The sequence below is a fragment of the Alexandromys fortis genome, unplaced genomic scaffold, assembly GCF_014885135.2.
Source record: "Alexandromys fortis isolate MF-2015 unplaced genomic scaffold, M_Fortis_MF-2015_v1.1 scaffold_6, whole genome shotgun sequence".
Classification (NCBI taxonomy): Eukaryota; Metazoa; Chordata; class Mammalia; order Rodentia; family Cricetidae; genus Alexandromys; species Alexandromys fortis.
Genome location: NW_026067902.1, coordinates 18,411,452 through 18,436,770, shown reverse-complemented (window position 1 = coordinate 18,436,770; position 25,319 = coordinate 18,411,452). Strand labels below are relative to the sequence as shown.

Below are 25,319 nucleotides of genomic sequence, written 5' to 3'. Positions count from 1 at the left end.
CCCTAGACCACGGGCTCAGGGGCCTCTAGCCAAAGCTGCTGACTCTGACCACGGCCTTTCTCATTTGCATCAAGCTGCTGAGGGCGGAGGAGCTATATAGGCTCCGGGCCATTCACCAGAGGATTAGGCCTGGGCTGAGGGTGCAGCAGAAGAGAGGCCGCAGGGAAGGCCCAGGGCACTGCTGGTCATCATGCCCTACCTGCTGCCGGGATTCTTCTGCGACAGGGTGATCCGGGAAAGGGACAGGAGGAATGGAGAGGGTACCGTCTCGCAGCCTCTCAAGTTCGAGGGGCAGGATTTTGTTGTTCTCAAACAACGGTGCCTGGCTCAGAAGCGCCTCTTTGAAGATCGTGTCTTCCCGGCAGGTGTACAGGCCCTTGGTTCACACGAGCTGAGCCAGAAAGCTAAGATGAAGGCCATCACGTGGAAGAGGCCAAAGGTAGGGATAAAGGGGGCATGGGATCTGCAGAGAGCTGTTGGGAAACGGAGTGAAGTGGCCAGTGGTCAGAACCTGAGGCCATGGATTTACCCCAACTCTGAGCAAGTAGGTCATGAGGGTTCCACAGCCCCAAACACCCAACTTCTTCCACTAGAGACCAAAGATGCTATTTTCTGTTCCTGAGCCTGACAATGAGGACCCTTAGATTCCTAAGCTTATAAATATCTGGAGAGTGCTAATGCATTGACTTAATTCTCCGTAGGATTATAAGGTGAGAATCAGTTAACTCAGCTCTTCCTGAGAGCAGGAGTTTGGGGAGGGGAGAACAGAGTAGCCAAGGGAGCAGAGACTTGAAGTTTCAGGGCCCACAGAAGGAGAGAACAGTAAAGAAACGGGAGGCTGGAGAATGAGCCTTAGCCTTCAAGCCCAAGCTGGCTCATTAGCATGGTGTCAAGTCTGTTTAAACAGGAAGGTCCCCACTGACTAGGCTTCTTCCTGGATGAAACAATTAGCCCAGGCCGCCCTATGCAGGGACCTCCTAGGAGCCCTTGCATGTCAGCGGGAGTAGGTCAAAGTGCTTAGAAGCGTGGGGGACAAAGCATGTCTTCAAGAAGATGTGGAAGAGCCTGCTGCATTCTGAGCTGGCGAGGGGTGTGTGTGCAAACCCAGAGAAGCTGCAAGGCAGGTTCATTAGCATATATGCAAATCTTGATTAGTTAAATTTCTTTTTTAAACTTTAATTAAACTTCTAATTTTACTTTTGGTGGTTTTCTAAAAAAGATTTGTAAATCTTATTGTATTAATTAGGTGCATGCATGTGTCTGTGTGCGTATATGCCCATCACACATGAACGCAAGTGCCCACGATGTCACGTGTCAGGTGCCCCTGGAGCTGGGGCTACAGGCAGGTGTAAGCCATCTGATGTGGGTGCTGGGAATCACACTCAGATGCTCAGGGAGACCAGTACATGCTCTGAACCCCTGAGCTATCTCTCCAGCCCTGACCTTCTAATGTTACAATTACCGGGTGACATAAAAGTTGTAAAATAGTTCTGGGTCCCATGTGTAGCCCCTCTGCCCACTGGTTTTACTGTCTGCAGTTTTAGTTACCTGTGGTCAAGAGTGGTACAAAAATCCTCGATGGAATAGTCTTGAAATAATTCCGAGGTCTTAAATAACCTCCATTGTTGTGTTTTAATTGTTCTGTTATAGTGTAGTCTTACTCATTGTCTAATCTATGAGTTGAGCTATCCTCAGTGTACAGGAAGGAGTCTAATGTATGTGGGGTGGTCACGGTTTCAGATTTCTGGGGTCTTGGGATCTACCCCAAAGATGAGGGAGAATGGCTACACTCAGTCCAGTTTTCCTCACTGTATCATCATGGCACGGTACATTTCCATCAATAACCAATATCGACGTATTATTGAGAACGGCGTCTATACTTTCCTTAGGATTTGTCCACTGTCTTTTTATGTTCCAAGGCTCCTCTCATATATGTCCACTTAGGTGTCATGTCTCCTTAGCCTCCCCCCTCAGGTTCTCTGGTGTCCTATCTCCTCAGCCTCCCCCTCTTGTTCTCTGGTGTCGTGTCTCCTCAGCCTCCCTCCTCTGGTTCTCTGGTGTCCTATCTCCCCAGCCTCCCCCCCTCTGGTTCTCTGGTGTTCTGTCTGCTCAGCCTCCCCCCTCAGGTTCTCCTCATTTCTGATGCACTGCACAGTTTCTCAGAGCACTAGTGTGGTGTTTTATAAAATGCCTCTCAGTTGGCATCTGTGTCTACTTTTCTTCTGACTAGACTAGGCTTATGGATGTGTTGTTTGGTTTTTTTAATAATTTTTTATTTTATTTTCCATGTATGAATGTTTTTTTGCTTGCAAGCTTGTATGTACCCCACATGTGTGCTGTACTCCTTGAGGCCAGAAGAGGGCACTAGAGCCCGTATAATTAATACAGACCATGATATATAATATATAATACAGACCATTGTGAGTTGTCATGTGTGTGCTGGGAACTGAACCAGGATCCTTTGCAAGAGCAGCAAGTGCTCTTAACTGCTGAGCCATGTCTCCAGCCCTGGGCTTATGTGTTTTGAGGGAGGTGACCACAGAGTTCAAGCACCTTCTCATCACAGCACTTTGAGAGCCCAGACTGTCATATACCTCCTCACTATGATGCTGATGTTGACCTTGATATCCTGAAGCGTCCACCGAGGTTCTGTATGGTGAAGTTTCTTTCCCTTTCTTTCCTTCTCAGAAGCTAGAACACCTAAACAGAAGCTCACACTTAAAGAATGAAAAGTTATGCTCCACTGCCTTGAGTGCAGAGTGTCTTAAGAATCATGGGGACAATTCAGCCAGAGAGTGGTCTGTATTCTCTCCATGTCTGTCTCTGTGTAGTTTATTGGTAACAATATGGACTCGCGCACATTTGTCTTTGATCTTGAGTTACGGTGTCATTGCGCATTATTCCAGCTATAGTCAACAGACGTTCGCAGCTGGCTGCTGCGTCTAGCTAACAAATCCTTGGGTTGGTTTGTTTTCAAATCTTCTTGAGAATGTTCTGGTTTTGAATCATTACAAGATACTCCTGGTTCATCTGGTATAATTCCTGCTCCGATCTTAGAATCCGCCCCATTGTAGCTTGTGCGTGTGCACTAGTATTGTATCTAAAAAGCAAATTGAGGGCCGAGGAGATCACTTCATCCTCAGATCAGTCTCCAGAATTCATTTTAAAAACAAGTCCTGACACGGCAGGAAGTACTTCTAATCCCAGCCCTGGAAACAGAGACAGGTAGATCCCTGAGACTGGCTGGCCAGCCTACTGTACACTTTGAACTCCCAATTAGGACTCTGCCTCAAAACCACAATGGAGCCAGATGGCGGTGTCGCACACCTTTAATCCCAGCAATGGGGAGACAGAGGCAGGTGGATCTCTGTGAGTTCGAGGCCTGCCTGGTCTATAGAGCGAGTTCCAGGACAGGTTCCAAAGCTACATGAAGAAACACTGTCTTGTGTACCATGTCTAGGCCTTCCTTCAAGGGGTGCTGAATTCCCGAGAACTAGATTTATAGGCAGCTGTAAGCTACTGTGTGGATGCTGAAAACAGAATCCAAGTCCTCTGCAAGGGTAACAAGTGCTCTTAATCGCTGAGTCATCTCTCCAGCTGCTCCTGTTTTGTTTTGGAGAAAGGGTTTTATGTATCCCAAACTGGCCTCAAACTCACTATACAGCCAAGGACGACCCCGAGCTTTTGGTCCTCCCAAATGCTGTGATGGCAAGTTTGTAACACTACACCAAGTTTATGGGGTCCTGGGAATCAAGTCCAGGGCTTCATGCATGCTAGGTAAGCTCCCTACCAGGTGAGCGTCATCCTCAGCCTGTGTGTAAGTAGATGTTGAACATGACAGGCAATAAATTACATGCTGTGCCTTTTCCCTTCCAACCATCAGCTAGGATTTCTCTTTGGCTTCTCGGATTTAGTGGACTTTAAATTTTGTTACTACATTTATTTATTATTTATTTACTTATTTCTTTGCTCTTAGAAGAAGGTTTTGTTTCATTCTAAATCCTTGGTTCACCTTTGTAAAAGGTTTTCTGTCCCCTGAAAATAGGTTTCTCCACTGACACAGTAAGCCAGATGAAGCTGAATTGAAAAAGTGTAACAACAGCTTTATTTGAGCAAAGCAACTCCCAGGTAGTTCTCCAGTCCCATAGGCGTAGATGGAGAAGCTGCTCTCACAAACAAAAGCACAGAGATTCTGTAGGTTGTAGGGGTGGTGTGATGATGTGTCTTCCAGAAGCTGGGGTTGTGCCCAAGTATGCTTAAAAGCTCAGCACTTTAGGGGTTTAGGCAGGGACTTGGGCAGCTGGCAACTTCAGTGGAGGAAGCTGCAGTAGCCACAAAGAATGTAGAACTGGGCTTTTTGGTGCCTTTCTTCAGAGGCTCTGTGAGCCAGCCAGGTTTGGAGAGAGAGGGAGACAGGAATGTATGAGCTTTCCAGATCGTGCAGGGGTGAATTGGAGGTTCCAACCAAACACTTTGTTCCCTTCATATCTTAAATGCATTGCTCTAGTCTTTCAGCACAAAGCATTGTTATTGAATGGGAGCCAGGAGGGGCCAACAACACCAGAAGAAAACCCACAGAATCAACTAACTTGGGCTCTAGGAGCCTGACCCATCTCCAATAATCTGTGTATCACCACAAGGCTGTGGCTTACCGGATATGTCTCTGGGGGGGGGGCTACATGGCTTCCCTCTGACTCTGCCCTCTATCTCCCAGCATTCAGCCTAGTTTTCCCCACCTAGTTCTGTTCTGCCCTGCCATTGGCTCAAAGCAGTTCTTTATTAACTAATGGTAATCACAGCAAACAGAAAGAAATCCACATCAGTGTATCTTGGTCTTTCTTAGTTCCCAGAGGCAGCAGCCTGACTCAGCTCGGGGGCAGGTACGTCATCATAACTTACATTGTCATCTGCCTTTCCACCGGCAGCTGTGCGGCAGGTGCACCCTTTAAAAGTGCCCACCACAGTTCCTTCTTTTGCTTCTCTTGCCTTTCTTATCTCTTGTCTCTCTTCTTGCCTGCTCTCTTTGTCCGTCTGTCTTCCTCTCATGTCCCCAGTCCAGCTGGGTCTTCTGCTCTTTCACTCCCCACCCCCAGTCTCTCCCAATAGAGTCCTTGCACCAACTCTTTTGGGAGCTGCGGGCTTGCTTAGTGGCATATTTGGCAGGGCCTTTCTATGCTTAAATCATTACAGTCTTTTTGTGGGGCTCCTAACAGTAGAAGCAGGAGCTGTCTCTGACTCTGTTACCTGCATTTGGACCCTTCCCTCCTACTGGGGTGCCTCATCCAGCCTTAATAGGAGAGAAGGGGTATCTACTGCAACTTGAGATGCCATGGCTGACTGATATACTTGGGAGGCTTGCCCCTCTCTGAAGAGAAAGGAGAAGGAGTGGATGGGGGAAAGGGAAGGAGGGGATGGGGGAAAGGGAAGGAGGGGATGGAGGGAGAGAGAAGAAACTGGTCGGGCTGAAGAAAAATTTTAATTAATTAATTAAAAAATGGAAAAAAAGATAGAAAGAAAAGCCTCATGATAATCTTCACACCTCCCCACAAGGAGTCTCTTGGTTTTTTCCTGCATATCCAAAGAAACGTGTTTATGTTAAGTCCATTGAGGACCTAGATGATGTTTCCCGCTGGCCCCGCTGGCTCGCCATTCTTAGTACCCTACTCTTTCAGCGTGCAGTGTCAGTCTTGGTATCTTGGGAAAGTGAACCACAGCGTTCAGCATCGGTACTGCTCCTTTTCTTTGTTCGCCTTCTCCAGAACTCACTGCTGTCAGTCTACTGCTATTGCTCCCAGGCTTTCGGTATTCTGGTGGTGCTGGGTTTAAACCCAGGGCTTGGCACACGCTAGGTAAGTCCTCTAATACAGAACCACATCCCAGTTCTAGTTCCTTCTTAGTGCATAGGAATAGGAAATTATTTTTTAGGAAGATTAAAACTATTAATAAATTTAACTTTAACATTGCAAGGTTATTACTTCTGTGATTTTTTTAAAAAAGAAATTAATATGTGTATGTGTGTGTGTGTGTGCCAACAGCACGTGGGTGCTGCTGAATCTTATGGGTGGATGTGAGCTACCAGATGCATGTGCTAGGACCTGACCTGAACTTCATTATTCTGCAAGAGCAGCAAGTGCTCTTAACAACTAAGTCACCTCTCCAGTCCCTACTTTATACTTTTATATATTTTCTGGATGGATTTGTCCCTTCCGACAAACCAGGAGGCTCACACCACATCTACTGTCTGCTCCCACAAGACCTGTGGACACTGGGACAGACTCTGACTCTAAATGTTTATGTCCCACATCTTAGAAAAGGAGATCTTTTTTTTTTTCTTTTAGCATCCTTTCCCCTGGCTTAGAGAACAAAATCCATGAGTTCTGCTGCCCCTTTGCCCCATCTCTCAAAGTACATGCTATTCAGTATCAGTGTGGGAGAGGAAAGGGGACAACTTTGGGGCAATTTTCTTACCTTCTCTGGTCCTCGGTTGTTTATTATTTGTCTTAAGACTGGGTCTTCCTATGTAGTCCAAGCTGACCTTGAACTGGCCATGCTCCTGCCTCAGCCCCTCCAGTGCTGGGATTACAGATATGAACCAATACACCCAGCTTCTGAGCCTTAGCTCTCTGGTTTGGAAAAGAGGAGGGATGGTATCCCCCACACAGGGATGCCTGAGATGTTACCCACACACAGGGATGCCTGCGATGGTACCCACACACAGGGATGCTTGCGATGGTACCCACACACAGGGATGCCTGCGGAGGTACCCAAACACAGGGATGCCTGAGATGTTACCCCCACACAGGGATGCCTGAGATGGTACCCACACACAGGGGTGCCTGCGGAGGCGTAGGGTCAGTGACTGTAAATCCCATGGTACCAGTACAGTACGCTATCTGGTCGGCCCGGAACTCCTACAATTACTAACATTTCCTGGTTGTTTTCTTTTTGTTCCACAGGAAATTTGTGAGAATCCCCGATTTATCATTGGTGGAGCCAACAGGACTGACATCTGCCAAGGAGATCTAGGTAGGAAGCTCCCGCCACCATGTCCTGCCCGATGCCCCATGGCTAATCAACAGGTCCCATCTCTATTCAGGATGTAAAGAAACCAAATTCTGTTTTCTCTTTTAATGCATCTCGGAATCTTTTTAAAAATTATTTATTTAATTGTGTGTGTGTGTGTGTATATATATACATATCCACATACCTGTGAAGGTCAGAGAGCAACTTGTGGGGGGACAGTTTTTTCCTTCTGCCAAACTCAGATCAAACTCAGATCATCATAGGAGACATTTCCACACCCAGGTCCTGCTGGGGAGGCTCAGGTCCTGCTGTCCTGGGGAGGCCCAGGTCCTGCTGGCCTGTCATTTGGGTGTGGCACAGCCCTTCCTCGCCTACCACCTTTTGTTCTGGGGGCACCCTCCCTGGGGCAGACTGTGAAGGCAAATTGGAGGCGTCATTAAAAGAAAATTTAAAACTTAACCCCCCCCCCCCAAAGGCAAGAACAGCTGAAAAGCATCAGCTTAGTTTGTTCCAGAAAAAGAGACTGAGGACCTCCTGGGTGTTGGGGCTCCAGCACCGGGGGACACTGCCTGGAGAGTGTGGACCAAGCTCTGAGCCCCTCAAACCAATACATTGCTTCCAAGGACAGGCTGCGGATCCATAGGAAGGACAGGTGTCTTGGGGCAGTTGGTGGTCTCTCCTTACCAGCAGGGTGGTAGCTAGCCCGTGTCCCTAGCAGATAGATGCGAGACTGTCAGGCACTGGGTATGTCCCTTTGCCAGCCTGAGTGCCCTTTGCAGACTGGTCCTGCAGCAACTAGCATATACACATCATGCAGATTTTCTTGATGCCGGAAGGGAAAATGGGCTCACCCAGCAAAGGTGAGCTACGATCACCTACAGATCTGTCTCCAAGAAGGAAGTGAGTCTCTTTTGTAAAAGGAGGAATCAGTTGACCTTAGGAAAACATCCAGTCCTGAGAGAATGTTATCTGTTTCTCACTCTCCTTGCCAGGAGAGGACAGACAGGACATAGGGCAGTGGGAAGCATAAACATCCTAGTTCTTCAGCCAAGGGGAAACTCCTGGTGGGAGGCTGGGCCGTCTCTTTCCAGAGAGGCAGCCCCACCTGACTAACTAGGTCTGTGTTTGCATGCAGGGGACTGCTGGTTTCTTGCAGCCATTGCTTGCCTGACCCTGAACGAGCGACTGCTTTTCCGAGTTATACCCCATGATCAAAGTTTCGTTGAAAACTATGCGGGGATCTTCCACTTCCAGGTGAGGAAAAGGGGATGTGGTTGGGATGGCAGCCAGGTCTCCGTGGATGCCATAGAGATAACCACAGAGAAGGTCGGGAATGCTCAGTGTTGCCTTAAGAAATGAAAACAAAGTAACCTTCTCTTGGGTTACTTTAACCAAGAGCCAGTCCACTTCTCCCTTGCTGTATGTCTTCTGTCTGTTCAGTCTGTGGTTACTGACCTGTCTGTAGTCTGTCTGTTTTGTTTCCTTTGTTGTTGTTGTTGGTTTGTTTTTATTGTTTGTTTGTCTGTTTTTGGTTTTTGAGACAGGGTTTCTCCTTGTAGTTTTGCAGCCTGTTCTAGAACTTGCTCTGTAGACCAGGCTGCAGTCAAACTCACAGGGATCCACCTGCCTCTGCCTCCCGAGAACTGGGGTTAAAAGTGTGTGCCACCACTGGCAGGCATAGTCTGTCTGTTTTATGTATGTGACTTGTCTGTCCTTGTTGCCTTTATGTGGTATCTGATGTATGTGTGTGTTGGCTGCCACACCTATGTCTGTTCTCATCTCTCTCTGTTGTTTGGTTTGGTTTTTTGGTTTTTTGAGACAGGGTTTCTCTGTAGCTTTGGATCCTGTCCTAGAACTAGCTCTGTAGACCAGGCTGGCCTCGAACTCACAGAGATCCGCCTGCCTCTGCCGCCCTAGTGCTGGGATTAAAGGCATGCACCACCACCACCCGGTTCCCTGTGCCTGTTTTATACATGTCTGTTGCCTCTGTGTGTGTGTGTGTGTGTGTGTGTGTGTGTGTGTGTGTGTATCTCAGTCTATGCCTGCCTCTAAAGAGGGCTTTGCTTTGTATTTACTGAATGGCACAGAAAGCACGGCATGGTAAAGGAATGAGAAATTCCTTGCAATAATCTTGAACAGAGTTTTACGAGGAAAGAAGTTGTGTTTCTGACCCCAAATCTCCCAGAAGAGCACTCAGAACCACAGACACACTATCCTGTATCCACACATTGCTTCCAACATTTATGGGCTATTTCTTGCTTAAGGGTTGCTTCCAAACTATTGACTGTTTTTGGTCAACGATTACCACAGCATGCATAGTCTTGGGTCAGGGCATGGGAAAGTATATTACTTAAGATGGAAATTACGCATTAGTTTAGGTCGTAAAGGCTGATTGCATGGGAGATCCAAAGCATACTGAGATTGGTTACGCTGATCTCTCAAAGGCCAGTTAAACAGGCCAAGGACAGAGCAGGACAGCAGGTTAAATACATGGTCCTAGATGATCTCAAGGCAAGTTATTAACTTGGCTTCAAGGTCCAGGAAAAGTTCCGCCTCTCTGGAGTCAAGAAATATTTTCTTTTTTTATTTTTTATGGTTTATTTAACTTTATTTTATGTGCATTGGTGTGAAGGTGTCAGATCCCCTGAAACTGGATCTTTAGACAGTTGTGAGCTGCCATGTGGGTGCTGGGAATTGAACCCGGGTCCTCTGGAAGAGCAGTCAGTGCTCTTAACCACTGAGCCATCTCTCCAGCCCCAAGAAATATTTTCAGAAAATTATATGTCCACACAGCCCATCCACCCACCTCTGGTCTCCTGGCCTTGACCTCCCAGTGGGTCAGGGAGAGGGTCCAAACACTTCTTGTGGGCAGTGACCCCTTGGCTGCTCCAGGCTTATGAGAGGGCAGCTGCTGTCTGTGCTCTGTAACACACTTTCCACTGTGCCCCGCAAGGGCGGGAGGAAGGCATCCTGTCTAATGCTCTGTGTCTATTTTGTCCTCCAGCTGGCTAGCTGCTATGTGATTGCTGCAGCCCCCTCAGACAGGTTCCTAAGATGCCTGCTCTGAAGGTGGTGGGGACCTTTGGGTCTTTACTGGGAACCCTGGTTCATGAACTGCAGCTCCCATACTCTGTACCCCTGACAGCTAAGTCTACATCAGGTCTATCCCTGCAAGAAAATTCTAGTTGTCTGGGCATTTAGTTGCGAGTTTGACCCAGACCTGAAATTATTGGTTCTAGGATTAATTTATCCACTAGAACTTTTCTGGGTACTGATCATTTGACTCAGAGACAAATTCTAGACTGGAAAAGAAAAATAGAAAAAAAGAAAGAAAGAAGAAAAGAAAGAAAAACAGACAGACTTAAGTTAGCCCAACAGCTTCATGAAATTTCAACTCAATCCTGGGCACATACTGGAATCACTTGGAATACATGAAAGTACTTATAGCAGGTCTGTCCCAGATCTATAGGCAAGGTAGGAAAGTGTCAGGTCCTAAGATAGTCACAGAGTGTCCAGAACTGGGTTGGGCTTTTGGCAGACATGTAGTTTCTGTCTCACATGCGTAGCTCACAGTGTATTTAGAGATAGAGTCCCACACTCCAAAGCAAGCTTCAGGTGCAAAGCCTGGGAAATGGTAGCTGAGGCTCAGAGCCCCGCGGGATGTGGACTCGGGTCAGGGCAGACAATGGATGTGATGGTATTCCTCGCTTCTTGCAGTTCTGGCGCTATGGAGACTGGGTGGACGTGGTTATTGATGACTGTCTGCCAACATACAACAATCAGCTGGTTTTTACCAAATCCAACCACCGCAATGAGTTCTGGAGCGCCCTACTGGAGAAGGCTTACGCTAAGTAAGACGACCGTTAGGATGGGAGACTGGACTACAGGTGGGGAAAGGATTTGAGAATTCAGCTGAAGTCTCAGTCACATTGGGCTAGACATGTGTACATATGCTCGTGTGTAGTGTGGGTGTTTAGCTAAGACCCTGTGTCAGCCTGAGATCAGGTCCAGGAAGTAGGAGGCCTAATTGAAAAACATAAAGTTAATGAGAAAAAATAAAGATGTGTGTGATACATCTTCGGCTTCCTGAAGCTGGCTCTTTGAGCCTGCCTTCCTGACGGTGTGTCTAGTCTGGCATTAGCTCACTGCATCTCTGGAGCTCAGCCAGGTTGTCTCTTACCTTAACTCTCTGCCTCTGCTGCTGGGCTCAGCAGGCAGTGGAAGAGTGCCTTAGGGGAATGGGGGAGTACAGCCAATGCTTCTGGCTCTCTGTGGCCTTGCGTTAACTAATCATACCTCCTGGAACTCCCAGAGTCTAGACTGGCTTTTGTCCTCTCTCCAAGGCTCCATGGTTCCTATGAAGCTCTAAAAGGTGGGAACACCACCGAAGCCATGGAGGACTTCACAGGAGGGGTGACAGAGTTTTTTGAGATCAAAGATGCACCCAGTGACATGTACAAGATCATGAGGAAAGCCATCGAGAGAGGTTCCCTCATGGGCTGCTCCATCGATGTAAGTCTGGTTCCCAGGAAGCCTTCTACTTTTAGCAACACGCTGCTCCTGCTGGGATAGGGTGAATGTTGTTTCATTTTAAGAAGCAAGAGCCAGATTGTGAGACGGCTCATTGGTAAGGGCACTCGCTACTAACCCTGGGGCCCTAGGTCTGATCCTTGGAATCCTCAGGAGAAAGGGACCTCCACACCTGTCATTTGACTGTGCATGCATCCCCACCCCTCACTAAATAAACATTAAAAAAAGGGGGGGCTGGAGAGATCGCTTAGTGGTTAAGAGCATTGCCTGCTCTTCCAAGGGTCCTGAGTTCCATTCCCAGCAACCACATGGTGGCTCACAACCATCTGTAGGGGGGTCTGGTTCCCTCTTCTGGCCTGCAGACATGCACACAGACAGAATATTGTATACGTATAAATAAATAAATAAATAAATAAATAAATAAATAAATAAATAGGAACTACCAGCAATCCCAGCAATTTGCAACAGAAGTTGAGGCAGGAGGACTGTTACTTCTGGCCAACCTGGGATGCATAGTGAAATCCCGCTTTAAAAAAAAATAAAAAGCATAAATGATTCTTGACTTTAAAATTGGCAGCTTTTCAAGGGAAATGTATTCCTGGGGGTGAGGGGTCAATAAAGACTGAGCAATGGCATTCCAAGCCCTAGAGTTCAGGTAGAAATGGATCCAGAGGCTCCACTGACAGGCCTCCTTTGTCAGACTGCTCAGTGCAAGCACACCCCCAGGCTGTAGATCTATGCCCACAGGAATGGTAGTCGCTCCCTAGCCACTGAACGATGACATCACCTCAGTCCTTGGGCTTTGTGCTACCATCTGGACAATCCCCTAGGTCCCTCTCTCAGCTTTGGCATCACCTCAGTTCTTGGCCTTTGTGCTGCGATCCCCTGAGACCCTCTCTCAGTACATCACAGTGATATGAACTGAGACAGGGACAAGGAGAGGACCCACCTGGCCTGGGCTCCGTGTAGGCTGCTTTGGGACTAGCAGTCTGGGCAATTCCTTTTCAGAGGAAGCTAGCTCCTCCTTTCTCTCCCAGCATTCCCTGAGTAGAAAGGCTTGGCTGTCAGTCAGCACAGGCCCCTACACAGGAGAGCCCACTTCCTTATCGCTCTCCCGCATCTTTTCTGCCTTTGTGCACAGTTGATATCTCCTCTTCTGATCTGTCTGTCACTCCTTTCTCCTGTCTCCTTCCCCTCCCTCCCTTGTTTTCTCTTTCCCTCTCCTGGGTTCTCTGCTCTCTTTCCCACTGGGCCTCAGGACGGCACGAACATGACTTACGGGACCTCTCCTTCGGGTCTGAACATGGGGGACTTGATTGCACGGATGGTGAGAAATATGGATAACTCGCTGCTCAGAGACTCAGACCTGGACCCCAGGGGCTCAGATGACAGACCGACAAGGGTGTGTACATCACCAGCTGTCACAACTGACCCGCATTCCATCCTGATGTCAACTCCCCAGGGCAGTCAGTGCCAACAGAACAAACTCCCTCCCCTTTGTGTGCTCTACCTGGAAGGCACACATGATGCCGAAGGACTGAGCCATACAAAAAGACAGAGGAAAATTAATAGCCTATGTTTTCCCATCTAAAGATAACTGCCCAGCATTTGCTATATGGTCTTTCTGGAGCATACTTAAACCATATTTTTGTTTTTAAATTCATCTTATTATACATTACATCTTTGCAGCCTGTCTTTTTCTTTCACTGTTTTTGTCAGATTCATATTTTTAAGTATTTTAAGTATTCTTTTATATCATTTTAGTAGCTGCAAAATATTCTAATGTGCAAATGTGTTATAATTTATTTACTAATATTCTGTTATTGAAAAGTTAGAGGATTTTTTAGGGTCTGTTTTCAAAAGTGCTATAATAAGCTTCTTAATAGAAACATCTTGGTATACATCCACAATGGCTCCCATAAGACCAAGTCCCACAGTCAAAATGGGTCAAAAGGGGAACAAAATCCAGGAGACTAAGAGACAAAGTTCCAGACTCACCTGTCAGCCTGAAGAAGGGTTCAGGAATGCAAACCCACGTGGTTCTCAGAAGCCACCCACCCCAAAGCTGTTGCTACCAGACCCCTGGTGCTGGAAGTCTGTGGAGTGCTCAGTGGGACTTCCTGGTCTACCCTTCTGCAGAAAAACCCTCAGGACTACAGCTTGATCTGGGACAGCCCTCTCTGTACTGAGTGTAGTTCCGTCACAGCAGCGAACCTTCCAGTAGTCCCAGTAGGGAGTAGGGACCAGGTTTTCTTGACTTTCATGTCCTAGGTAGATGTGAGGGAGGTAGGGTAATGTCAACAGTTTAGAGTTACAGGTTTTTTAAACCCTTTTTCTCAATTCCTTTTTTTGGGAATAGTCCACTCTGGAAGGGCTCAGGGGAAGGCAGATAGACCCCAGCTGTCCCCTCTGCTCCTCTGAGGAAGCCTAGAAAGGAGAGACAAATCCTTTCCCTCACCTTCTATTCCAGCACCCACTTTGCTCTCTGGTCATCGGGGCAGCGTGATCAGCTAGGGGGCTGGGACTGCATCTCCCCGTTGCCCTTGAAAAACCAGTGAGGTCTGATCCTGGCCATAAGGCATACTGTCAGGGAAATGAGCCGTCCTTAGTCTGAGGTAACTCAGAAGCGAGCCAGGGCCAACCCTTGTCTCCGAGCAGCAGAACCTCTATACCCCCAGTTCTGACAGGCTGTCTGGTTCTCGCTCTGCAGACAATTGTTCCCGTGCAGTATGAGACGAGAATGGCCTGCGGGCTGGTGAAAGGTCACGCCTATTCGGTCACCGGGCTGGAGGAGGTGAGTCCTGTGGAGTTTGGTGGGACACGGGAACACAGCCGAGTTGACCTCTTAAAGTCGGGACTGTCTGTGCCTTCTTCACCACTGAAAGAGGTGGCCCCGTAAGGTCCAAGCTGGCTTCCTGGGGGGAGGGGGGCAGTAATGGGACAAATTAGAGGTAGAAGAGGCTGTGGATGCCTCTCAGTTCATCTCTGTGCAAAGCGAATGTACCTGCCTGTGTGATGTGTGTGGAGGCCAGAGACCAGCACTGGCTTTCCCTGGTTCACCTTACTGTGAGGCAGTGTCTCCCACTGAGCATGGGCCTTGCTAATTGGTTAGACTGGTTGGTCAGTGAGCTACAGGCATCCGTTCCTCCCTGTACTGGGGTTACAGACATGCTTAGCTGTGCCACCTTTTCACATGGCTGCTGGGGATTCAAACTCGGGTTTCTATTCTTGCCCGGCAGATATTTCACCAACTGAGCCATTTCCCTTTCTTTGCTTTTAATGGTGAAGATAGGAGTTTTTCTAGTGTTTCCAAGGGATAATAAGAAATACTGCTTTTGTCCTACAAAGTTGGATTTGAGTATTGCCATGTTTCCTGTTCTTTCATGTTCATTTTCAATATGTTGCTTCCTGTGGGGTTGCTGGAGTTTCCTGGGTCATTTCCCAGGCAGGAACATTGTGAACTGGTAACATTCAGTTGGGTATGCTATGCCCTAAGAATGGGCTGAGGGAGTGTCTGCAACCCCCACTGCATGGGACTAAAGAATGGGGCATCTTTTTCTAGTTGGTCCACCTGTAGTTTAGCCAGCGGGAGCCCCTTTAAAAACCCACACAGAAGGCTGGTAAGGTGATCCTGTTGGTAAAAGCACTTATTGTGCAAGTCTGAAACCTGGAACCCATGGTAGAGGAGAAGACTGAGCTAGGCAGTGGTGGTGCACGCCTTTAATCCCAGCACTCAGGAGGCAGAGGCGGGTGGATCTCTGAGTTCAAGACCAGCCTGGTCTAAAGAGTGAGTTCTGGGACAAGCTCCAAAGGCACACAGAGAAACCCTATCTTGAAAAAAAAAAAAAAAAAAAGAAAGAAAGAAAGGAAGGAAGGAAGGAAGGAAGGAAGGAAGGAAGGAAGGAAGGAAGGAGAGGGCGGGGGAGAAGGCACCCTCACATCACACACATGCATGCACACGCCTGCACGAGCACACACAGTAAAATTAAGAGTTGAAGAGGAGGTGGCTCAGCAGTAAGGAGCACTTATTGCTCTTCTAGAGGACCTGGGTTTGGTTCCCAGCACTGTTAGGCTGGTCACAACTACCCATAACTCTAGTTCCAGGGGATCTGACAGCCTCTGGCCTGCTCAGGCACATGGCATGTGGTGCACATAACTCATACATCCACATAAAGAAAAAGTAACAAAAGAGAAATGAAGGAAAATCCACACAGAAATGCTTAATATGTTTCTAGAGCCTCACCATAAATGCTCACCTTCCACCAACACATAAAATGGCCGGGCTCCTTACCTAGTCAGCAAGGGCCAGGCAGGCAGCTCTCATACTGAGTTCTTCGGCTTCTACCCCTGTTCTCAGAGCAAGTCAGACAGCCCATCTTTCCAAACTTGTTGTCTCTTTGCCCCAGGCCCTGTTCAAAGGCGAGAAGGTGAAGCTGGTGCGGCTGCGGAACCCCTGGGGCCAGGTGGAGTGGAACGGCTCTTGGAGTGATGGGTAGGTGGGGCAGACCATGGAGCAAGGGAGCCTGGGGACACACTGTTGGGTTGGAGACCAAACCATGAGAGTTGGTACTGGTGCAGCATCACCTTCAAACCAGTGGCCTGCAGAGAAGGGTACAGGTGTGGGCTCCCCAAAGGGGCCGGAGGTGGAAACGAGAGCATAATGACGATTATAGACTTGAAAGGAATGATTTTGGGGGAGAGGCAGCTCAAGACAGGGTTTCTCTGTGTAGTCCTGGCTGTCCTGGAACTCACTCTGTAGACCAGGCTGGTCTCAAATGCAAGAGATCCTCCTGCCTATGCCTCCCGAGTGCTGGGATTAAAGGTGTGCACCACCACCGCCCAGTGAAAGGAATGATTCTAGAAGCGTCTCAGTGCAGGAAGTTTGCAGGAAACAGGCAATTTCCTTCTTAGTGCCTTTGCCTCTTCTGTAAAAGAGCAGTACCAGCACTTTCCAGGTGGCTCGAATGAGGAGTAGATGTAGACTGGGGAGGTGCTTACCTGAGACAAGCTAGCCTCTCCTTTGATTGACGACCACACACGAAGTCCCGAAAGTCCTGCGAAAGAATTTTACTGCGTACCCCTGAAAAGAGTGGGCTGCGGACCACAAGACAACCACCACAGAGACGTCATCAAAGGCTCCAGAACTTCACAGCCCCTCTAGGGGTCTCCCTTCACGCTTTGGGTGGGATGGGTTACTTGGAGGTAGCGCTGTATGAAGGGCGCTCTGTGCTGTGGGAGGCCCTCCCTGTCTCATCGGCGTCTCTTCCACTAGTCCAAGTCACCTGCAACGACCTTGCTGTGTTTTCCAGACTAACTCGGTGCCTTCACACAGTTCCTGCTGACTCCTCTCTTGCAGGAGCTGCTGAATGGGGACCCTGTCTCCCACCAATCTCCACTTTGATTCCAGGGCACCCTGACTCCAAGCACACCCTGAACCCCATTTAGCTTAAGACTCTAACTCAGCGAGCCTAGAAAGTATAAAAGCATCCAGGCTTTGAGAGATGGTGCCGGCTGTTTCTGCCTGGAAAGAAGAGCCATCTACGTGCTGGATCTTAGCATCTCAGTGGGGAACCAAGCTAGCAGTTCCGATGGGCTATTTCCCGAACACATCATAGTTCAGGGTAGATGACGTACTGTTTCCCTTTTGTGGCTGAGGGAATCGAAGCTGACAGGTCGAGGGACATGTCCAAGGATACACAGCTGACTGTTATCATAGGAGAATCCCAGTTTGCCTATTTGCAGAATCGAGTTCTTAATGAGGAGGCTAGAAGACTCAGCCAGAGACAGTGAAGTCCTTGTGAACCCATTCGAGGAGTTTGGTCTTAGCATTGAAGGTGCCAGGAAATGATTGCAGGCCTTCCCACCGAGGCCTGCAGGTTGGAGGTAGCAGGTTGGAGCTGCGCTTCCATGGCTCATACTGGCTGTGGTCTAGACGCGGGCTTCTCTAACTTGGTATTTCTCTGACCCTCTGTCCCAGCCCACATTAGACCTCCCCTTCCTCATCCTCCTTCCTTAATCCCTCTATTTTCCCACCAGTTGGAAGGACTGGAGCTTTGTGGACAAAGATGAAAAGGACCGTCTCCAGCATCAGGTCACTGAGGATGGAGAGTTCTGGTAAGTTCATGACCCAGGCAGGGAGGTGAAACCTCGGTTTCCAATCAGAAGTCACCAGGCTCCATCTGCACCCTGTCTTCCCGCTTGGGATCAAGGCTCACTAAGATGAAATTTCGACGAGAGACTGCCAGGTCCTAGTAATGACTGAGCTTGGGCCCAGGCCAGTGCCCAGCAGCTCTTGTTGCAGCCACCCCTGTGCTCTGGCCACCCCTGTGCACTGGCCACCCCTGTGCACTGGCCACCCCTGAGCCAAGAGGCTTTTCTTACCTGATTCCCAGTGCCTCCCTTATTCTGGTCATGTCAGCCTTCTGAACCTCAGCTGCCAGGAGGGTCCCAAGTGACATCTTTTTTTCCCTGTGCCTAAAATGGGCCTGGCAACGATGAAATTCACAGGAACATTTTAGAGAATGATTTTCCATCCGGCACTCTCTCATCAAAGACAAATGAGGAGTCACTACTATAAGACATGCTGATAGTGTGGGGTCGCTATGTCAGGTGTAGCAGCGCCAGGCACACACCTCTAAGTCCATCATTTGGTAGACAGGCAGGAAGATCGAAAGTCAAAGGTCAACCTAGACTACAGGTTTGAAATCCTGTCTCTCAAAAGCAAATGAGCATACGCACCAGCCATTGCCAGGGTCTTCTGGGGATTTTATTGGGTGGGAGTCGCCTTTGTGTCTTCTCTTCCCCAGCCTGTGTCAGGGTCTTCTGGGGATTTTATTGGGTGGGAGTAGCTCTTGCCTTCCCTTCCCCAGCCTGTGTGAGCCTCTCCTCTTCCAACCCCTCAGGATGTCATACGAAGACTTTGTCTACCATTTCACAAAGCTGGAGATCTGTAACCTCACAGCGGACGCCCTGGAGTCTGACAAGCTCCAGACCTGGACGGTGTCTGTAAACGAGGGCCGCTGGGTGAGGGGCTGTTCAGCCGGAGGCTGCCGCAACTTCCCAGGTGGGAGACCCTTGAGATGGGGGGAGGGTCTGGGCACTACTCATTCCAGGTAGACCAATATTAGCCCGCATTTACTGAGTCTGTGCTGAGCTTAAGGCGTGCACTGTCTCATTAAATCCTCCTCGTTTAAGGAAGGGCACAATCATGCTGAGGAATCCCTAACGGGGAGCGGGTAGCAACTCCCTGGTACGTTTGCTTTAGCGAAGGTTGAAGCAGGAAGCTGTCAGAACACCATGTCAGTCCTGCTGAAGGCACTACAGCAATCCATGGCAGAAATGCCGAAAGCCTGGTCAAGTCAGGGGCTTCAGAGATGGAGGGGAGAATTCAGATTTAGGGATGGAATAATGAACAATACCAAGGGTCCCAGAACAATGACTGAGTGGACTGAGTTTGATGTGGTTGATTGTGAAGATATAGGATGCGGACCTCAGATAATGGCATGAGAAGTTTGAAGCACCCATTGACTGTCAAGGCAAGTATTTGTTACATAGAATCGAAGTCATCTACATCTTAGAGTAGACTCAGCTATATGATCAAAACTCAATGGAGAGGACAAAGAGCGATGGTTCAGCATATAAAGAGCTTGCCTGATAAACTGAGTCTGGATCCCCAGAACCCACATAAAAGTCAGGCACAGTCAGTAATGTGTTCGTAAGTCCAGAGATCTACAGTAATATGAGAAATGGAGACAAGCGAATTCCCAGCAGCTCAGAGCCTCAAACAAGGTGGAGAGAGAACTGGTGCTCAAGGTTGCCCTTTGACCCCCATGCCATGGCATGCATGCACCTGCTTTCACACACAAACACACATAATCATATACACACAATGTTCATGCGTGTTTTATGATGAAAACAAAAAGTAAATCAATGTGAGGAAACAGGTGGTAGAGAGGGGGTCGTTAGACAAGAAGCTCAGCTAAGATACATAGTTCGGGTATCATGGGAACGTAGGGCTCAGTTAGAAAGCAGAAGTCACACCTAGGTTTCTCTGTGTAGCCCTGGCTGTTCTGAAACTCTGTAGACCAGGCTGGTCTCAAATTCAGAGATCCATCAGCCTCTGCCTCCTGAGTCCTGGGATTAAAGGCGTGTGCTGCCACCACCTGGCTCATTGAGGAATTTTTACATAACCCTGGGTATATAGGTGTATAGAATTGTCTCAAAAAATTAAAAGAAAATAAACTTATTTTATTTTAAAACATTTTGTGCACTATTAAAGACAAAAGCAAATGTGTATGTTGGGGGATAGATGTACTTATTTACTTTTACACAAAGATTTAAATCTTGCTGAATATTGGATATGGTAGGACACAGAGCATCTTCAACATTTTTTCGGAATTGACGGATATTTTGATGTTATAATTGGCAATTTTGAGAATTACATTTATATAAACAAGGAGCACAAAATGGCAGCAGTAACTTTAGGATCATTTCAGAAGTGTCTGGTCATTCTGTCTTAATTCTAAGTCAAAATCCATTTAATGGGGACTGAAGAGATGGCTCGGTGGTAAAGAGCACTTACTGCTCTTGCAGAGGACCAAGGTTTGGTTCCCAGCACCCATATGACGGTCCTTATCTGACCTCCGTGGGCACCAAGCATGCATGCGGCACACAGACCTATACACATATAAGTAAAAATCTATAAGTTACCCCTCATAAAGGGGACCTAGGAGACAGGTTCCCTGTCTCATTTTCCTTCCTGTCCTTTCTCCATATCTGAACGTGGATTTCCTTTTGCGGGGCACAGACACTTTCTGGACCAACCCGCAGTACCGTCTAAAGCTCCTAGAGGAGGACGATGACCCCGATGACTCTGAGGTGATCTGCAGCTTCCTGGTGGCTCTGATGCAGAAGAACCGGCGCAAGGACCGGAAGCTAGGAGCCAACCTCTTCACCATTGGCTTTGCAATCTACGAGGTATGGAGATCCTGTCGGCACCAGCACAGGAAACATGCCCTTCCAGTGGGGAGAATCTGGCGTTTGCAGCAGGTCCTCAGTGACCACCAGAGCTCCTGCTCTCGGGCCCACACGTTTGTCACCAGCATAAATGCCATGGGGGCAGCGGGTAGGACTGCCTGGGTGGGTAGCAGGAGTTAGTCTGCAGTCCCCCTAGAGTTGCTGACATTCCCTTCTGCCAGCTCTGTACCCTCATTCATAACACAGGTGTTGTTTCTCTATTTTGCTTTCAGGTTCCCAAAGAGGTAAAGCAGCGGCGGTGGCCGGCAGTGGTGTACAGCATTCTTGGGGGTCCTAAGTCTGTCTGTGACTCCCCGAGAAGCTTCCTGGTAGGGCCGATGATCAGGGATGATAGGAGGGTACCATACCCCGTGGTGTGCATTTTCTCCCTTCCACTAGGATACACTGCCCATCAAACACAAACCTTCACACACTCATTCTTTCACATGTATACACTTACAGAGACACGTTCTAAAGGTGGTTGCTTTCTGGGATAGGGGAATCACCTCGTTCAGAACCAGTCAAGGTCCTTCCCCATCTCTGGGGCACTTGTCAACCTGAGGGATTTGGAGTTGAGGATCATCGGTTCTGGTGAGGAAAGTATATCTGTCTAGGGAAAGTATAGGCCTGACCTTCATTTCTGAATCACAAAAAATGGAAGGGGAAGTGAGATCTGGAATGTCTGTGCTGTTGAGCAATCAGAGAGAGGCCTTAGGAATTAAAAGTAGATAGGTGGAGACTGTGAAACGAATGACCAAAGAGTTAGGAAGGAGCCCTTGGAGAGGACTAAGAGTAAGTAACACGCCCTCCGGAGAGCTCAGGTGTCTTGGGTTCTTGTCCTCAGATGCATGGGAATAAGCAACACCTGCAGAAGGACTTTTTCTTGTACAATGCCTCCAAGGCCAGAAGCAAAACCTATATCAACATGCGGGAAGTGTCCCAGCGCTTCCGCCTGCCCCCCAGCGAGTACGTCATTGTGCCTTCCACGTATGAGCCCCATCAGGAGGGGGAATTCATCCTCCGGGTCTTCTCTGAGAAGAGGAATCTCTCTGAGTAAGTACCAGCCTGATGTACCCTACCTGCCCCTAAGAGGTCACTCATCCGCTCATCCTCTACCCCAGAGGCAGCTGTGCCAATTCCCTACCAGGCTCTTGGGACACACCCCCTCTCCTGAGCCATTGCTCCATTTCCTTCACTTCTTTGATTACTTTCTGCAGCCCTGACAGTTAAAGCCAGGTCCTCATGCATGGCAGGCACGCACTCTGTCATGACTTTCATCTCACTTTTCTGGGGGAAGAGGGTTTAACTAAGTGTCCCAGGCTGGCCTTGAACTCACTAAGATTGGCCTTAAACCTTTGACCGTCCAGTCCCAGCCTCCTAAAGAGTTGCAGTTATAGCCCTGTGGCGCCAGAGTAGCCCCACAAAACTATATTCATTCCATTCATCCTGTGGGTATTTCTTGAGCGCCCATTCTACCCAGGTACTCTTCTCGGCACTGGGTTTAGGGAACAGAAGAAGCTCGCTACCTTCACGGAGCGTAACACTCTAGGGACAAAGGACAAGGAAACATTGTGACATCTCAGATTTATAGAAAGGATAAGCAGCAAAAATAAAGCACAGAGTAGGTGCATGAGACATTGAGGGTGGTTAAGCTGCAAGGGAAACCAGCTAGGCTACATCTCCGCCTTTAGCCACAGATGCACTGACAGACTGATGCTCTGAGTTCTGTCTCTGGAAGAGATGCAGGGAGGAGGTGACTGGGCCATGCTCCGTGGGAGCACTGGCAGCAACAAGTAGCCATGCTCCTAGGCTTTTCTGGGAATGGCTACATGGGGCTGACTCCTGGGTGAAGGTGTAGTCCCGGGGTTCTTTTAGATTAAGTCTCACCTCGACCACCAAGAAGTCATGTGACCTGAACAAGTTCTTGGAGCACTTCCTGCTTGGTCCGGGGGATACCGAGACACTTTGTGTTTGTGGTTTTCACAGGGAAGCTGAAAACACAATCTCTGTGGATCGGCCAGTGGTAAGTAACTAGGTCCTTAGATATAAGATGATCTCTGGGGGGGGGGGGTCACATTCCCAGCCCAGGCAGGGGTAGGGGGGGGTGGAAAGGGGTATTGGCGAGGGACAGAAGGAAAACGATTCTACAATGGAAGAACCACTTGGTCGGTCAGAAGCCGGGAACATGGAAGAGGAGAAAGTGTTTTGTCAGTTAAAGGAAGGCGGCTGGACTTAGGAAGCCAAGGCAAGGGCAGCTCATGTTGGGCTATGAGGTTGGAGCACATCGGATTTCTCACTCAGAGAAAAGGAAGTGTGCTGGCTCAGGACCCAGGGTCAGAGCCTGGATCATTCATCTCCCACTTTGGTGACACGAACAAGTTACAGAACCCCTCTGACTCAGTTTTCTACTCTGCAAAGTGGGGATAATACTAATGCCCTGGCCATGCTTGTAGGGTTTAAATCAGTAAGCTCCCACATGAGGTGCGGTGTGTGAGCCACATGGGATTTCCAAGCTCTCCTCACATGTGTGGTTTGCATCAGTTTTTCCCAACATTCTAAGAAGTGGATGAGGTTGGCATCTCGGCTTTTCACAAGAGAAGGTGGTACCTCAGTAGGTTAAATGGCTTCCTGGCATTCCCAGAGGCAGGAAGTGTCAGGCAGGGGCTAAGAACTCAAGTTCAGATTCTCCTACCTTCTAACCTACAGAAGCACAGAATGTATGTGTGTGTGTGTGCGCACATGTGTGTATGTGTATGGTATGTATGTGTGTGTGGTGTGTATATGTGTGTGTGGTGTGTATATGTGTGTGTGGTGCATATGTGTGGGCATAATATGTATGTGTGTGGTATGTAGTGTGTGGTGTGTATGTATGTGTGGTGTGTAATGTGCAGGTGTGGTGTGTATGTGGGTGTGGTGTATATATGTGTGTGGTGTGTAATGTGCGTGTGTGGTGCATATGTGTGTGTGGTGTGTAATGTGCGTGTGTGGTATGTATGTGTATGTGGTGTGTATGTGGGTGTGGTGTGTAATGTGCGGGTGTGGTGTGTATGTATGTGTGGTGTATAATGTGCGGGTGTGGTGTGTATGTGGGTATGGCATATATATGTGTTGGGAGGGGTGGATTGAGGATTCTCAGGTTTGCTGTGGAGTTAGTGTGACTTGAGACAGGACAAACGCCCCACTGATTGCCTTTCATGTAGTGACTTCCCTGATCATAATGCTGACTCCGTGCTAGTGTGGGAGCCAGGCTCCTTCCTAGTCGCTGAACGTCGGATTTCAGTGTATCTTGTTCATTCTCGTCCTTTGGATGCTGTATCAGCGTAGCATATATATCAAGACACTTGAGTTGTACACTCAAGACTTCATGGTCTAGTGTGGATTGCGTTTTGGGGTCTGGGTTACTCAGTCTAGGGGTTGTAACCCACCCTTTATCAAGTTACTCCAGGGTCTCGGAGGGGCGCTACCTGGAAGGGAATGAGCTAAGACAGAAGAAGGAGGCCAAGCAGTTTTGTCAAAGCCTCCTTTTATTAGGGACGGGTTACAGTTTATATATGGTAAGGAATGGGGGGCAGGGTAACTGGATTCTTGCCACGTGTTCCAGGTCACGTAGGCCAGGAGGTAGGCTAGGAAGTCAAGTGGCCACACCTGGTTCCCTGGATAGCTGGAATGTGAGGCAGGTTCCTCTAAGAGATTGCTGTTAATTGGGTGAGGGGCATTCTGCAGACTCCCCAGGGTGATGGTTCCTGTAATGATTGTTAGTGGGGAAATGGCTCCTGACATATTCCCCCTCTCTTATATAAAGGCAAGCAGTTATTAAGTGGAGGGCACCAAGTCAGAGTCAACCCTGGTGTCAGATTTAAAAGAGAAGGGACTGGGACAAGTAGAAACCCTCCTCTCGAATGGTGAAGCAATTTACCTCTCCTGGGAACAGAGGGGTGCCTTATGATTAGCATTAGTTCCTTGGAGCTTCTCAAATAAAAGGTATCTAGCAAGAGTTAAAGTAAGCAGACCACAGGGCATCCTGTCTTAGGCTGTGTGGAGAGCTTTCCTCGTACCTGGCACCATGCCATGTTGAGCCGGCCTTTACAGCCTCTGTATGGTGTGCTATTTAGGTGAGGATCCACACTAACTCCCGTCATTGGGCGCCTGAGTCTATCATTAATGAAAAAACTATGAGGAGCTCCTCAAACAAAAGATATAATGATATAATTTTGGGCACCAATAGCTCCATTTTTAGACAAGAAGGAAGGGCACCTTCCAAACCCAGTATTCACCTTTTAGTCTGGCCTAAGGTATCCTCCTTCCTAAATGCCTACTCCACATTAAAATTATGAGTGCTGTTTGCCAAAAATTAGTGCAGTGTAAAAGGGGTCTAAATCTAAAATTTTTTAACATATGCACTAAACCCAAACACTTTAGAGCATGTGTCAACCTTTTCCAACATCTCTAAGCAGTTACAAATATCATTAGGTCAATTGCAGTAAGAGTACAATGACATACATTGTTGTTACTTAATACCACCAGTTCCAGTCTCTGAGCAACAGTGACAGGAACCCCAATCTTTCCCCTTCTTAAGTGAAGAGGCATTAATATTTTAATTAAAATGAGTTTTGTGTCCCAAGGATTAAAGCAGTTGTTTAGTCTGCATCTCAGCTTCAAAGCAAACCAGAGTTCAAACTGCAGAGGCAGTTCAGCATTTTTGCTTCAGGGCAGGTGGGATTCCTGGGTGAGGTGAGCTGGATTTAGCTATC

General features: G+C 48.2%; 1 protein-coding gene across 2 annotated transcripts in view; it reads left to right on the top strand.

Annotated features, from left to right (window-relative positions):
• Capn3 (calpain 3) overlaps positions 1-25,319 on the top strand; it is a 48,452-nt gene that overhangs the window by 12,326 nt on the left and 10,807 nt on the right. For both annotated transcript variants that reach the window (XM_050131807.1, XM_050131802.1), the window contains exons 2-13: positions 6,957-7,026; positions 8,159-8,277; positions 10,741-10,874; positions 11,367-11,535; positions 14,264-14,347; positions 15,960-16,045; positions 17,590-17,667; positions 18,456-18,616; positions 20,360-20,529; positions 20,802-20,813; positions 21,413-21,621; positions 22,555-22,591. In XM_050131807.1, the coding sequence (XP_049987764.1) occupies positions 6,957-7,026; positions 8,159-8,277; positions 10,741-10,874; positions 11,367-11,535; positions 14,264-14,347; positions 15,960-16,045; positions 17,590-17,667; positions 18,456-18,616; positions 20,360-20,529; positions 20,802-20,813; positions 21,413-21,621; positions 22,555-22,591 (1,329 nt within the window). The remainder of the gene's footprint in view (positions 1-6,956; positions 7,027-8,158; positions 8,278-10,740; positions 10,875-11,366; positions 11,536-14,263; positions 14,348-15,959; positions 16,046-17,589; positions 17,668-18,455; positions 18,617-20,359; positions 20,530-20,801; positions 20,814-21,412; positions 21,622-22,554; positions 22,592-25,319) is intronic.